The 14,542-nt window shown below is 37.6% G+C and overlaps 1 protein-coding gene across 4 annotated transcripts in view; it reads left to right on the forward strand.

Moving 5' to 3' along the window:
- Positions 1-4,667: 4,667 nt before the first annotated feature.
- Positions 4,668-14,542, forward strand: part of LOC107755907 (PRKC apoptosis WT1 regulator protein-like) — a 62,604-nt gene continuing 52,729 nt past the window's right edge. Inside the window, exons 1-2 of one of the 4 annotated variants that reach the window (XM_016572863.1) lie at positions 4,668-4,754; positions 4,948-5,449. In XM_016572863.1, the coding sequence (XP_016428349.1) occupies positions 4,985-5,449 (465 nt within the window). In that variant the 5' untranslated portion in view covers positions 4,668-4,754; positions 4,948-4,984. Of the gene's footprint in view, positions 5,450-14,542 lie in introns of all 4 variants that reach the window. The other 3 variants (XM_016572864.1, XM_016572865.1, XM_016572862.1) reach the window with 3 other exon arrangements.

Here is a 14,542-nt window from a genome sequence, read left to right on the forward strand (position 1 = left end):
TTTGAGAGAGGCGGGGCATAGAGGACCTACAATAATGTACAGTATTTATTTGAAAAAGTATTTTTTGAACATTAAAGCATTTCAACATATTCTGTTACACCAAATGCACAAAATAATGATCTTTAAAATAGCGTCATATGACCCCTTTAAGGAAAAAATAGACACAAAAATTGGGATTTGCGTGTGTGTGTGATAAACATTATGCAAATACCCAAATGTAATAAACGAGTGATTGTTTGTAATAAACTGTTGATTGAGCTTAACTTGTGCTAAACCTTCAAAAAAAAACTTCAAAAAACAAGCATGAGAGGATGACTAGGAAAACATGTCACTATACAGTACAGTTCAAACCTGATTGGATAAGTTATGTATTGTATGCAAGATGACTGTTATTGTGTTGCCTGAAGCGTTTGGTGGTTTAATCATTTCAGTTCATGACTAAAATCACATGGTCACCCCCAGAAGAGCATGATAGCTTATTGGAACATCAAGAAACGAATCAAAAGTATCTGGAAGAGACTTTCTTAGTTTTACAGCTTTTGTGTCTTAATATTGTGGGTGAATAAATGAGTACAGCTGGTGCTTTTTAGCGTGTGGTCATTTTGAAATCTTTCCCGTGACTCCGTTCAACAAGGAAACATGCTGACAATAGTTTAACATACTAATTGAGGAGCATCTGAGATGTTTGGGGACACAAAGTTACTCCCAGTGCCACCAACTCCCAGAAATGAGGCGATCTGAGCGGTTAAAATATGGGCGGCACACAGAGCAATCCAAATGACCCATTTTGCCACCCCTCACCCATCTCAGCAGATGGCATGGTCACGGTCCAGCGTTACAGGACAGACAGGGGAAGTAATGGCCAGGCCTGCGCTTTGTAATGATTACAATGGTGTTGGGAGTCAAAATGACCAGAAGTTGTGATGATCATTAAAGACAATGAACAAAAAAAGGCTAACGGTTGCATTCTGGTGAAAATAAACTGAGCAGTTAAACTCAGAGGTTTTTCATCATTATTCATCACCTTTTTTACTTAAATGGTCCTGCAATGTGGCACATTATTATTTAAATGGACAAATATTCCCTCTAAATATAGTTTAAGATCATCATGTGTAATTATAAAAGAATCACAAAATGCTGTTTAAACCAGTTTTTAATGAAGTATGACAAGCAACATTTATCATGTGATCGGTCAATGTCCAACAGTATGCAGTGATGCAATTAATCTCATGCTTGTTAATTATTTCATATTAAAAATGACGCAGTGGCCTCAAAATGTATTTGGACACTATTAGGATTTTATAACAAAATATCAAGTCAAGTGGCATTTATTTGAAATGAGCACGAACACCTTTCAAGCACACAATGGTTTGGTTCAATTATTTATATATTTATATTATTATAATTTATTTATTCTTTTATTGGGAATTTATATCTAATGCAATGACATTCATTTATTTTAAATGTGACATTCCATTAATATCAGTTGCGGTTTCATTTACAAAGAGGCAGAAATATAAGGAAAGTGAAAAAAGTACAGCAGATTTCTGTAAGCATATAACTTTTGATTGTCATATTAATCCTGTGTGATTTTCAGTTTTGAATTGAAATGTGAAACGCAGGAAAATGTCTGTCACTCTGACGATCCACTAAGTCATTACTTCTAGTCTAAATGAATGAAATGGGTGGTTTGAAGGTTTCAGAAATCAAAATTGAGCCAAATACCATATGCTTGTTCTCTTGGGGTGTAGATTATTTGACAAATATCTGCTTGCAAATTCTTATGCATTCACTGCAGGATCCATAAAAGAATGAATCGGTTCAAAGACAGTATCGTCACAGAAGGTGTGACTTCAATATCTCCTAAAAGAGCTTTTTTAGATAAAGTGAGGGAATCACTCTGGTGAAGCAAACATATCAGACAGCTTTTTAGAAAAGACCCTGACTGATAAGAACGCAAACTAAATTTAATTCTCAAAGTGGGAGTGACTCTCCACTTATCTGCTCCTTTGGAAAATGCATTTTAGGTATGCGAAGTGGAATTTACTTAAAAGGGAAGTAAAGTTTGTGCTGGAGAACGGACCAAAGCAGTGAGTGACAGATGAGTGTTTGTGCTGTGACTAAGTTCCCCCAAAGCCCACTGAAACATTCTAAAAATGCATTAGCGGGACCTCAGTCTGTACATCACAGGCTATTTATAGACCAGGCGCCTTAATGCTTCCCCAAAAGATTTCTTCCAATTATCTCTGCCAGTGTGTACCGAACCAACTAGAAAGATCTTAAAGTGATAGTTCACTAAAAATGAAAACCCTGTCATCATTTACTCGCGCTCATGTTGTTTCAAACCTGAATTAATTTCTTTCTTCTGCTGAACACACACAAAAAAAGATATTCTGAAGAATGTTGGGTTAAATTGCTGGTATCCACTGACTTCCATTTTGTATTATTTCAGAATTATTTTTGGGTGAACTATCCCTTTCAATGAAAAGCTATTTTCTATGGCTCTGCGGGCTTTAGAAGTAATTCAGCCATAAAATCTCTATATAAACATTTAGAGAACTAACGCGTTCACCAGTTGTTGTTTTTTTAAAGAATTCTTTGCAAATTCAAGGACAAACCCCCTCTCTTTCTTCTGTGCTCTCTGTTATAGATTTGGATTGTATAAGCTGAATGGTTTGGTGACTCATCAAGCCATTTTCTGAAAAACTACTAGAAAATTCCAGTCATCCAAAGGGGGTCAATTAACATAAGTGCTACTGGCTTTAAACAACAAATTCCCTACTTGCTTTAGTCTTGAGTTCTCTTATGTCCTGAAGAGAGAACCTACATTCTGATGAATACATTTGGAATCAAATCAGATCAAGAATCAAACAAAATATAATGTTTTTTCTTTGTATGTGTGTGTGTGGTCAAGGTATCTCCTAGGGAACCAAATCCACAAAAGAATGGTAAAAGCTGAAATATTTGACATTGTGGAGACAAAGTTTCAGCCCCCATGAGGAAAACAAGCTTATAAATCCAAATGCAGAATGTTTTCTGTAAGGACAGGTTTAGGGGTAGGGTTAAGGAATATAATAGAATAGAAAGTTTTTCAGCAGTCATCACTCCAGTCTTCAGTGTCACATGATCCTTCAGAAATCAGTCTAATATGCTGATTTGGTGTTTAAGAAACATTTAATATGATCAAACAGTTGTGCTGCTTTATATTTTTGTGAAAAACATTTTTTTTAGGAATTCGTTGACAGTTCAACGAAAAAGTATTTTAACAAGTATTTTAATTAAAAAAAAATTTTAACAATGAAGTATTTACTGTTACCTTTGTAAAAATAAATAAATTAATTAAAAAGTTCCTCAAAAATAAATAAGAAAATAGCCTATGTTACACAACATGCACCCCTCAAAACATTTCAGAAGAGCAATGATATTTCTGCTTTATTTCTTTAGCATCACATATGGAATATTTAACTTTGAACATCAGTATCCACTCACTGGCATTTTAGACACTCGAAAATGATAAACTGCCCGTTTCTGAACCATTTGATGGCATGACAGACAGGCTGTGGTACTCAGAGACGACTCTGTGTGCACCTCTGTTATCTAAGACATCGAGTTCCATCATATCTGAGAGTCCTCAGGTCACAAACACTCCAGCTCTGCACAACAGTGACTCATGCTCTCTCGGGACCTGTGTGGGAGAACAGTCCAGATATTCATCACAAATCAGTGTGACTCATCTCAGAAAAATATCTATCTATCTATCTATCTATCTATCTGTCTATCTGTCTGTCTGTCTGTCTGTCTACCGTCTGTCTGTCTGTCTGTCTGTCTACCGTCTGTCTGTCTGTCTGTCTGTCTATCTGTCTGTCTATGTACAGTTGTATTGCTGAAGCATTTCCAGCATAACCAACAACAAACTGTGCAATGTAAAATAATAATAGTGAAAATACAATGATATTGTATCATTATTAGTGCAAAATAAAATTAAACTAATGTGAAATTATATAAACTAACAGTGCAGGGTAAATACTAGATATTTATTCTAATTTAATTATTCAGAGGTGGACATTAGTGAAGTAGTTTTACTTGACTCAAGTAGCCTAGCTAAATTTAAAAAGTAGCCTGTCTGTACTTTGTCAGTGTTTTTCTTAAGAAAAACTTTTACTTCACTACATTCCAAAGCATAATGTCGTACTTTTTACTGCAATACATTTTATAAATAAAAGCTGTTTTTTTCCCTTTAATAGGCTACTTAAGAACAAAATAAAATGTAGTAGGCTACTTTCTTGTACTCAAGTAGCCTAAAACTTTTAATTACTTTTACTTGAGTAAAAGTAAGAAAGTACTAGATTTCTAATGTAGGCTAATCGAGTATTATATTTATTATGAAACGCAGTAAAAAGTAGGCTACAATATCATGCTTTGAAATGTTGTGAAGTAAACGTTTTCTAAAGAAAAACACTCTGATAAAGTACAGACACTTGAAAAAATTTACTTTTAAAGCAGAGTAAATATACTTCACTACTGTCCGCCTCGGAGTAAATTTAAAAAAGATGAAAACTATTTCTTGGTGTGCCAATAGTAACGACAACTCTCTATCGCCGTCCTTTCGGCTATTTCCGTTCATTTCCGTAACTACTCGGAAACTCTTCAGAAGAGGGGCAGGACTCGGCGCTCGAGTGCGCCTGTAACTAATCCAGTTCATTCCACCGGATCAGTTCACCTGGACTCCTGACGGACGTTAATGTGCGGAGCAGGTGAGCTTCACTGGATAAGTTACTATCTTTCGAGACAGCACTTACTTGACAGTTTTTGAGTCTTTTAAAGTGAGTTCATAACAGTTACGGTCAACTTTAAACGCAGACTTTGTGATCATTTTAAAACAATCTCCAAACACTTCTGAGGAATGCGGCGGATCTGAACCGCAATAGTTTGTTTGTGTTTACAAAGTGATTTGGGCAGCACAAGACAATCTAAAAAGGAAACCATGGCAACAGGAGGATTTAAATCTAACAGCGCAACGGACTTTCTGGAGGAATGGAAAGCAAAGCGTGAGAAGATGAGAGCAAAGATGCTGGGAGATATCGCCGCCGCCACCGGGAGAACCACTGAGTTAAACAACAACGGCAGCTCGGTTAACTGCGTCTCCTCTTCGTCCTCCTATCCGGTGACCCGGTCTTCCTCTTCGACCGCTTTGAAGGACGAACCGAAGAAACCCGAGCCGCCCGGGGAAAACTTGAAGACGCCGGAGAAAGTGAGTGGTGTCCCGCAGGCGGAGAGCTCGAGCCCCGCTGGTGTGGAAGACAGTGATAAGGAGAGTCCCACACACAGCAAGAATAAAGAGAATAAGAGCTCAGGACCCAGCGCAAGAAAGGGCAAAGGACAGATAGAGAAAAGGAAGTTAAGAGAGAAGAGGAGGTCAACAGGTGTTGTCAGCATACCGTCCAATGAGGTGAGTTCACTTGTTTTAAAGTTAACCATTTCATCCAGGTAGCAGCAGTACTGTGGTATCAGATGATATTTATAATCACAATACTCATAGACGATACATTTACGTGATTTTCCAATGTATTACCATTGTACTTCCAAAAACATGGCAATACTGTGGTACTTCTTGTATAAGAATGCCCATTTCTACTGGGTTGCCTTTATTGCAACCACATTTTTATGTGGACAAATGTTAGCCAAATATTGTAGATTAGGTATAAAAACATGGTATTAGTAAAATAGACAAGCATTGTGTCATTGTATAAATAAAAGAGTCAATACCATGGGACTTGCTGGACTTTTATATATATATATATAAAAAATAATAATAATTAAAAAAAAAAAACATTGACATGGCACCATAAAGCCATGGTAATGGATTCTTGGCCATGAAGCTTTGATGTATATCATGTTACTGAAGGATTGACATTAATATGCAATTTTTGTACCATATAAACCCAATTATTCCAATGGCACCATGTCAAACATAGTTATACAGTATTACGTGTGTGTAAATGGCCCATATACTGAGTTGCAACCATACTTTATTAATTAAGTTTAAAAACATGGTATGTTTGGAGGCCAACATGGTCCATAATGGTCATAAAACCAATTGTAATTTTTTTTGTCCATTATTCTTTGATGTATACCATTACACTGAAGGATTAACTATTAATATGCTGTGTATTTACATGCATTTCAAAGCATATTGTCGTATTAACCATCATGCTAGTTTCCAAACAATATTGTAATACTGTGGTACTTGTGTAAATGATCTGTCGGCCCATATCTACTGAGTTGGAGTTGCAACCATATTTAGACCTACTTACAGACAGTATCCTAAATATGTTTGTAACAAAAGTAGACAAGAATGTGTTTGCCATGGTACCGCCGTTCAAAAAAGGTGGCAATACCATGGTACCTTTTTTGTAGGTGGTCAGTTGGTTCTTTTTTTTTTTTTTTGGAACCACGTTTGCTCTTAGATCTTTACCTATCCCTACTATGTGACTACAAAACATGGTATTAACTGTTTTATCATTCTCCATAAACAGGGAAATACCATAGCATCTCTTTTGTAAGTCATCTGTTGGTCCATTTGTGCCAAACTGGCACAACCACATTTGCTTACATAGACAAAACTCCAGCCAAGTTATGTAACTTAAGTAGAAAAAGCTTTAATCTGAAATCCATCATTAAATGTCACTCCCATCAGTTCACTCGCATGCCTTCCTTATGTAATGTATGTGAAATATCTGTTCAGTGCATGTTCTCCTCCAAGCAACTCTCACATAAATCAAGACTAGAATGCACTGAGTTTGATCACTAACACATTGAGATAATATTATACATATTTTCTCCATTTCATGATTTATGATGGCTGTGGTTTGCAGAATAACATTCTATATCATGTGATGTAGATGATGGAGAACATGGTACGGCTGTTCCTCTAGTTTAAGAAACTTCATCAGCTGATCAGTTCACCATAACAGTTGGCCTCCAAAACATGCCAACTGACTCATAAGTTTCACCACTGTTATCTCTCACACTTTCAACCCGTCACGTTCCCCTGCATGAGTAAAGGGAGTCTTGTTAGTGTAGTATGCCATTGCAGTATATACTGGAGCTGTGAATGCCTACGTACCACCCAGCTCCGCTGCCCCGCGGATAGTTACTGTTGGAGGCTAACCGGTGTGTCTGCTTGGGCTGAAGACATCCTGTCATTAGCCTCTTGCACTGTGCCAAGGTAAAGTAGTTTGGGAAGTGGGCGCAGGCCAAGAATTAATGTTAGGGTGTCTTTGAGAGATAAGTGTGCAAGTATACACACTCATGCCCCATGGTCTCTCTGGGGCTGTAACTGCTAGAATGCATATGTGGGGTTGGTTAAATTATTTATCGTTTTGACACTTCATTTTTTTATTCTGTCGGGGGTTGAAGCGAAGGAGCATGGTATGCAGTTCGAGCGCTCTATATAGTGTGTAAGTGTGAAGGCAGTTAATGGCTATGACATGCTGTCTAAACGCATTCAGCCAGGGTCCCATCACCTGAAACTATCATTTATGCCTGATATGGTGTACAACCATATGTCTCACACCTCTTGGAATTTATCAAACAGGTCCAATGTCTGCTTGGTTTTGTGAAAAGACACGTACTATCCTTCCCTGAACTGCTTTGCGAAAAGATATGCTGTAAACCAGACATTTGGACTTTCCATAGGTCGTTTCCCTGTACTTCCTGCTGTGGCTTCAAATTTATAGGGCTCATTGTTCCACCGTGTGCATTTAGCAGCTCGCTGTGAGTTATTGGACTCTTGCAGAGCTTCCCAGCTCTCCGCCCGAAACCTAAACTTTGTTTCCCACTGTCTTTGTGATGGGCGCTGATAACATCTATAAAGCCTGCCCCGAACTTTGGCTCAGAGTAATTAGTCAGTAATTCATTGCTGCCGACTGCAAATGAGCAGTCCCTTGCAAACACCTTTAAGTGAACCCTTCTGTATATGTGTATGTCCCATTGTAACTTTAATCCGTAATGTGTTTGTTTAGTATTACAGATCTGAAAGTTCATATCACCAGCCAGAATGTTTGATAAATGTTCTCTTGCTACGTATGTTTAGCTAGGGTGACTGAGAAGTTTGTTTTATTTTCTGAGTGTTTGGACCAGCGCAGCTCTAATAAACGCAAATGCTATTGTTTGACATCTGGCCGAGTCTCAAACTCCTCACGACCCGTTTGGAGATAAAAGCCTCCTATGTCCGGTCTGCTTGGCGGTTTTCCATTTCAAATTCCAAATCCAGCATAAACAACGACATTCTCAACTTTATGTGGTGTGAAAACCTTGAGCTGGTGTTTGCACAGGAGAACTGGAGATGAACCTGGATACGACTGTCCATCAGCAGGGCGATCATTTTATATTTGGATGGAATTCACAACCCTGAGAAATAAATATTTATGATTGTTTCTTGCTGAAGGAGTTGCTAGTGGCAAAAAGCCAGGTGGTTTTTTTTTACTTTCTTAGAGGAAGCTTGGCAAATCTAAAGCTTGAGTCGGCCTACATACTGCAGCGCTGAAAGAGATCATAAGTTATGGCTTACGTTTTGAAGTCCTTGGGAATTTGCTGTACATTTGTGACATTTGAACAGGAAACCTGAGCTAACTGGCAGATGTTTGGCATTGGGAGCAGTCATGTAGATGAAGAACAGTCTTTTACATTTCCTTATCTTCTGCTGCTAGTGACCTATAGGGTCTGGTTAACCAAACAAGGCCTTCGTACAAGCAAATCACGACTAGAGGAAGTGGAAATGCTTCTATTGAAGCACTATTTTCTTGTGTACTGCTGTGTTTTAAACCTGTGGTTGTTGATCAACTTATTGTTAGCGGTCGGTGACCTGTTGTAAAATGTCAAAACATCGGCACCTTGGTTAACTACCGTTGTATAATGTCAAACATAAAAATTTGGTTTTGAAATTTTATGACATTGTACATTTGCCAACGGTCTACTGCTTGGAATGAGACTTTGCCACCTAAACAAGCATGGGACGGCATGTTTTGCAGTCACCATTTTTTCCAAACAAGGTCACATCAACACTACAAATACCTCTGAGATTCAGTCATGGGTAAGTAAGGTTAAGCAACCAACCGTTAACACTTTCTCCTTTTGATTTTAGGACATTCCAGGCTATGTACCAAGCATAGTGGAGTATTTTTGGTAATCTTTTCAACAAGGGAAATTCCTGCATTTATTTGTTACCACTGTTATTTGTACTAGAGGCTACACTGCATTCATGTTCTCCACCAGAAGTGTAATTCCATTAAGTGGAGATTATGAGCAACTTGAAAGTTTAAAACTCAAGTCTTGATAAAAAAGGTAAAGCCTCACTTTATGCTCCGGGTCCTGCTACGAGGCTCTGGGAAGGTACTTTGGAAGTCAGGCCTTGTTAATGTACCGCTCAACAGTCAAAGCATGATGTACTACATCCATTTAACTGTTGGACCAAATCAGCACACATAATCGAAGAGCTGGAATGCAATGAGACCAAGATTCCCTGTGCTGGCCCTCTGAGCGGTCACCCTTCTCCTCAGATTACATTTCGCTCCATCTTACCTAGCTGTCCGGTCTTTTCAAGCATGACGCAGACTGACTCGCGTTCAGTTCAGAATTCATGCTCTTCCTTGTTTATGATGCATGACAGGCATTGCTATTTTCTCTGCGAGCCACAATCATTTCCGTTGCGTGTCGCAATGATGCATATATGATGATAGCGCCACCTTTTGCGTTTGGATTGGTCTCACTTAGGAACACAATGGTCACGGTGTGTGCACATGAATTAGCTAGCCTGTTGATTGTGACAATTGTGCATTCATCACTCTTCTTCATTGGTGTAGACAGTGTGCAGGTATGAACTCTATAAATAGCCCCTTTCTAGGCTTGTGTGTTTAGACTCACTTTTTTTGTTTGCTTGAGAAATATCGCAGTGCTTTGTCAGCGACGCAGTGACACATTGCTGCAGATTGAGTCGTCACTTATTAACGTGCACCAGACACCACATAGAGAATGAACTATATGACCTGTTGCTCTCTTTGTGTGGCCAGCTCCTATCAAGTATATTTGTCTGTGTTCAAAAGCGGTTGACTCTTAGTTCAATATTTGAAGCCTTTATTATCAGTGGGCAGAGTTCAAAAGAGGAACGGATAAGTCGTATAACCTGTACCATGTGTTGGGGAAGCTACTGTAAAGTTGTAGCATCCCCAGCAACTCATAATTAAATGAAAATTAGACTACAGTAAATTTTTAGCCTTTAAATATGTTTTAACCAGACATGACACGATAAACCGGTTAGCAATAAAAGGTATTTTAATATATATATATATTTTGTCATAAGCGTGCACAACAGCAGATGAGTGACACTGCATTTTGGTGGTTGCTTGGTTTCTTTTTCTGCAGCATTGCACTGGGTTGTTCTGCATGAAATGTCATTGGACTGAAGTACTGATCCTCATGCATATTAATCATCAAATATAGACAGAGACTCACTGTAGATAGAAGAGACTAATTGTGCAATGCGAGTTCTGTATATCGCCCACACAAGTTTCTTTTGATTGTGTTTTGTGGATAATTGTGTCGGCATTTTCATGTTCAAACCTTTTCATGTCGAGCCTAGTTGGAATCTATATTGTACGCTGTATAGTGTGCACACACACACACACAGAATAAGTTGTAATAATATTTTAGATTACAGTTTTTACTGTCTTTTTGATCGTATAAAAGCATCCTTGGTGTGCATACAAGGCTCCTTTAAAAACATTAAGATCAAATTTTTGATTGGTAGTGTACTTTTGTTAGAAATATAATGTATAATGACAAAAATACAAAATATTAATATAAAGGGATCTCAGAGAGTGCATTTGATTACAATGTAACTAAAAAAATACAGTGACAGCATTTTGTCACATTACACTGCAATTCTTTGAAAAAAGATGTTTCTGGAAATAGCTGAGCTAATGTCAGGCTACTGAAAAACTAGTTTGGTTAGTGTAGCTGTTATAGTAACTGTAACACTTTCACTTTGTCAATCCATATTCAACAGGGAGCACAGTGGGCAACGTGAAAAAAATTTGTATTCAATGTGTATTCTTCAAACAAGTGCAGAACACTTGGAGAGAGATGCCAGCGTGTTTTTAATGATATCGGCTAACACTTTGTCACACAGTGATTATTTACAAGGTTACAATCAAAGTTTTGTGATTGTGTGCGAGCAGAAACAATGATTATAAAACGGAGTGGATTTGGCCAGTAGTTGTTTGTGAACATTCCTTTCAGCAGGGCGCTTGGTATGAGTCAGTGGTAAAACCAGGCCACTCTGCGTGATTAGGCATTAGCCTGTCTGCTTACATACACCACTGCACAACAAGACAAAACCAGCTTTCTATTTTTCTTTTCTTACTATCATCCTTTGATCTTTTCCCCCTCCATCTGTCATCTCTCACTGTGTCTGTTTTCTCTTTCTGTCATGTGGTGTAAAGCGTGCTGATAGGTTGGTATTTCAGGATCTCAAATCAGTTTCACCTGATACAAGATACTTGTTTATTATAGGAGCAAAGAGCAGAAACACAGAAAACAATGTATAGTTGAGTCATTGTTACAGTAGTTCTTATCTCTTCGGTTGTTTTTAGTATTCATGCAATATTCATGTCAAGGTAATTTTAACGAACCAATAAACTTAATGAGTGTTAAACTTATGTAACTTGTCTCGTCTTCCCACACTGTTTGTTTATTTGGACATGAATTATGTCCAATGAGTAATGTTGAGGAAGGTGTGCTTTTAAGAGTGACATTTTTTTATGACCAATAATATTAAGTGTCCTTTAACCATATGCAGAGACAATTTTGAATTATTGTTGTATTTCTGGCACAGTGATGAAGTGATGACAAAATAATGATTACGCTACAACAATAAAAAACTGCTTAAAAAATACTTTAATAATGTTAATTTAGTGTACAATGATATGTTTCAACCATTTCTGTAACATATGAATGACTTTTATGTAAAAAAAAAAAAGTAAATACATTTTGTGAGTATTACTTTTAAATTGTAAATATAATTAAGATAATTTGCACTGCAGATACCAATGTTTCCTGTTGAATGTACATTGGTAATATGTAGTTTGGTGCTATTTGTTTTAGAGTAGAAAAGTAACTCAAACTGATTATCAGTGCTATTACTTTTCTAAGTAATCTGGCTTTTGTTTGCTTTATGATAAAACGGGTGAAAAATTGAAGAACATTGAAAGTACTTGCATTGAAGGAGGATCCTGAACCAGATCTAGAGAGCAGACTAGAGACTTTGATGTTGACTCTTTTGATGTGGACACTTTTGTTTTAAACAACCACTCACAAAACCCTGGCCTCTATGTAGTAATGCCCTAGAAACACCCAAAACACTAGCAACTGCATAGCAGTACACTAAAATTCACTCACAACACCTTAGCAGTTGCATAGCAATTCCTTGTCTCCTCCCATACAACTCTATAGCACAGTGGTGGCAAGTTTTGCAAAGACAAGCACAGCTCCAAGTTAGGCCTGTCGCAATAATCAATATATCGACTTATCGCGCAATATATGTACATGACCTCAATCATTTTTGGTGACGCAATATATCGCCAATTATATTTACTTTTGCTTCTTTTTTTCTACTTGTTACTTTGCACTTTTTGTTAGAAAATGTTCGTTTACTATTTATTCAGGTTTTTTAAGGTATCTGATATTTTGATACTTAGTTTCCATGATCTAAATATTCTTAAAAATTAAAAGTTTGTTGTCATTTGGAAGTGTGTAGGCCTTCTTGCATTATTATGCTGTTACATTATGATTATATATTCAGTGGCATAAAATGGTCTTTAAAATGACAATAATATCGCTTATCGCAATTATTTCTGGGGCAATATATCGCACAACAAAAAGTTGTTATCGTAACAGGCCTACTCCAAGTGGCTTTCATATTTTTGTCAGTACACCCAAGGCTTTGTCATCGTATTTATGAGTTCTCAGGTATGCCACCTCATGCCACATCTCCATGGTTACATCTCAGACTTTGATCTCAAATAAATGTTTGCATTGTTGCCAAGCTATGACACCGAGTGCCAGTGGGGCATTGAAGTAAAACACACCATTTGTCCTCTTCTCCTTGTTTCGAGTCACATTACTGAGTAACAGCCTTGAAGAATGTAGAAATGTGCAGAACAATCAAGAAACATGACCTTTCATCACTGTTTGCATTCCTAAGCTTGATTAAAGATATAAGTTGACTTTCCTTCATTAAAGTCGCATTTGTGTCTTGACTCTTCTTGTTAACTGTTATGATTTGTTTGACCAAAGGCCTTAAAGAATGTGAATCATTTCTAAGGTCCACAACTTCTTCCATACCACATACTTCAGTGTTTCAGGAAGCCAAATACAATCCCCAGGGATCTGCTTTGAGGAAGAGTATCTGTGGACACATCAAAGACAAACGAAGTGCAGAGACACTTTGGAATGCAACTGGCAAACTCAGAGCATCAAATGAAAACGTGCCACCAAAAGCCCATGCACGTGAGAGCTTGATCAAGAATTATCTAAATGAACAAGTTACAACACATTGCCACAGGGTTATTTTTTTGAAGGACATGCCTCTAGTTTCCTTGGAAGTTGTCCTATCCGTTGGGTTGACCTTCTCACATCACTGCCCCATTCTCATGCTGCCTTCATGTGCTATCAGAAATGTCCTACTTCCCACTTCTGATGTTGGAATTATAAGTTTGTTGCATTCAAATGCTTTGTTGTTGGAAGGAATAGGAATCAGAGGATGACAGGAAGATCATTCTTGCCTATTTCTTGGGTAAATCTTTTTAAAACCAAAACATATGGAAGCTATTTATATCCAATGAAGTTTGAATAAAATGAAGCATCCCATTCAACGGCAATCATACAAACATTACTTGCACGATTTATACATTCACCTCGCTATCGGAGTCAGTCAGCATGCTGACGATTCCTAAATTTTGGGCAAATAAATGCTTTTTTTTGCTTTGGAAGTAATGTACAATATGCCTCAAATGGTTATTTATATTCAGAAATCTTCATGACTGTAACAACAAGAGAAAGCAATGTAGATGTGTCATTACAGCAATGTATCTCTTCTCCAGCGTGTTGAAAGTTTATGGCCCAGCCAACATGAAAACTCAGAAATCAAAATGATCTCCAAGTTTTCCAGTCATAAATACTTAAGGGGCTTTTCTGTATGAGTAGGAAACTATCATACAAACTTTTACGATAAGATGTAAGGACAGCATCAGTGTCTTCTTAAAGTTCTGCTTGCTTGGCTATTTCTTGACCCATTCATTTGAATTGTCCTTCAGCTGTTGTGCCATTTTCTATGCTGGTGGCATTCACCTTTATCAGCCTTCACCGTGGACAAATGCTTAAATATGCCTTTCACCTTGATGGGCACAAGGTCTTATTTTCGTGCATTTGTACAGGCCATGCCTGTTAACCTCTAGACCACAATTGACGTGAGAGGTTATGGGGT

The sequence above is a fragment of the Sinocyclocheilus rhinocerous genome, unplaced genomic scaffold, assembly GCF_001515625.1.
Source record: "Sinocyclocheilus rhinocerous isolate Xijiao unplaced genomic scaffold, SAMN03320098_v1.1 scaffold412, whole genome shotgun sequence".
Classification (NCBI taxonomy): Eukaryota; Metazoa; Chordata; class Actinopteri; order Cypriniformes; family Cyprinidae; genus Sinocyclocheilus; species Sinocyclocheilus rhinocerous.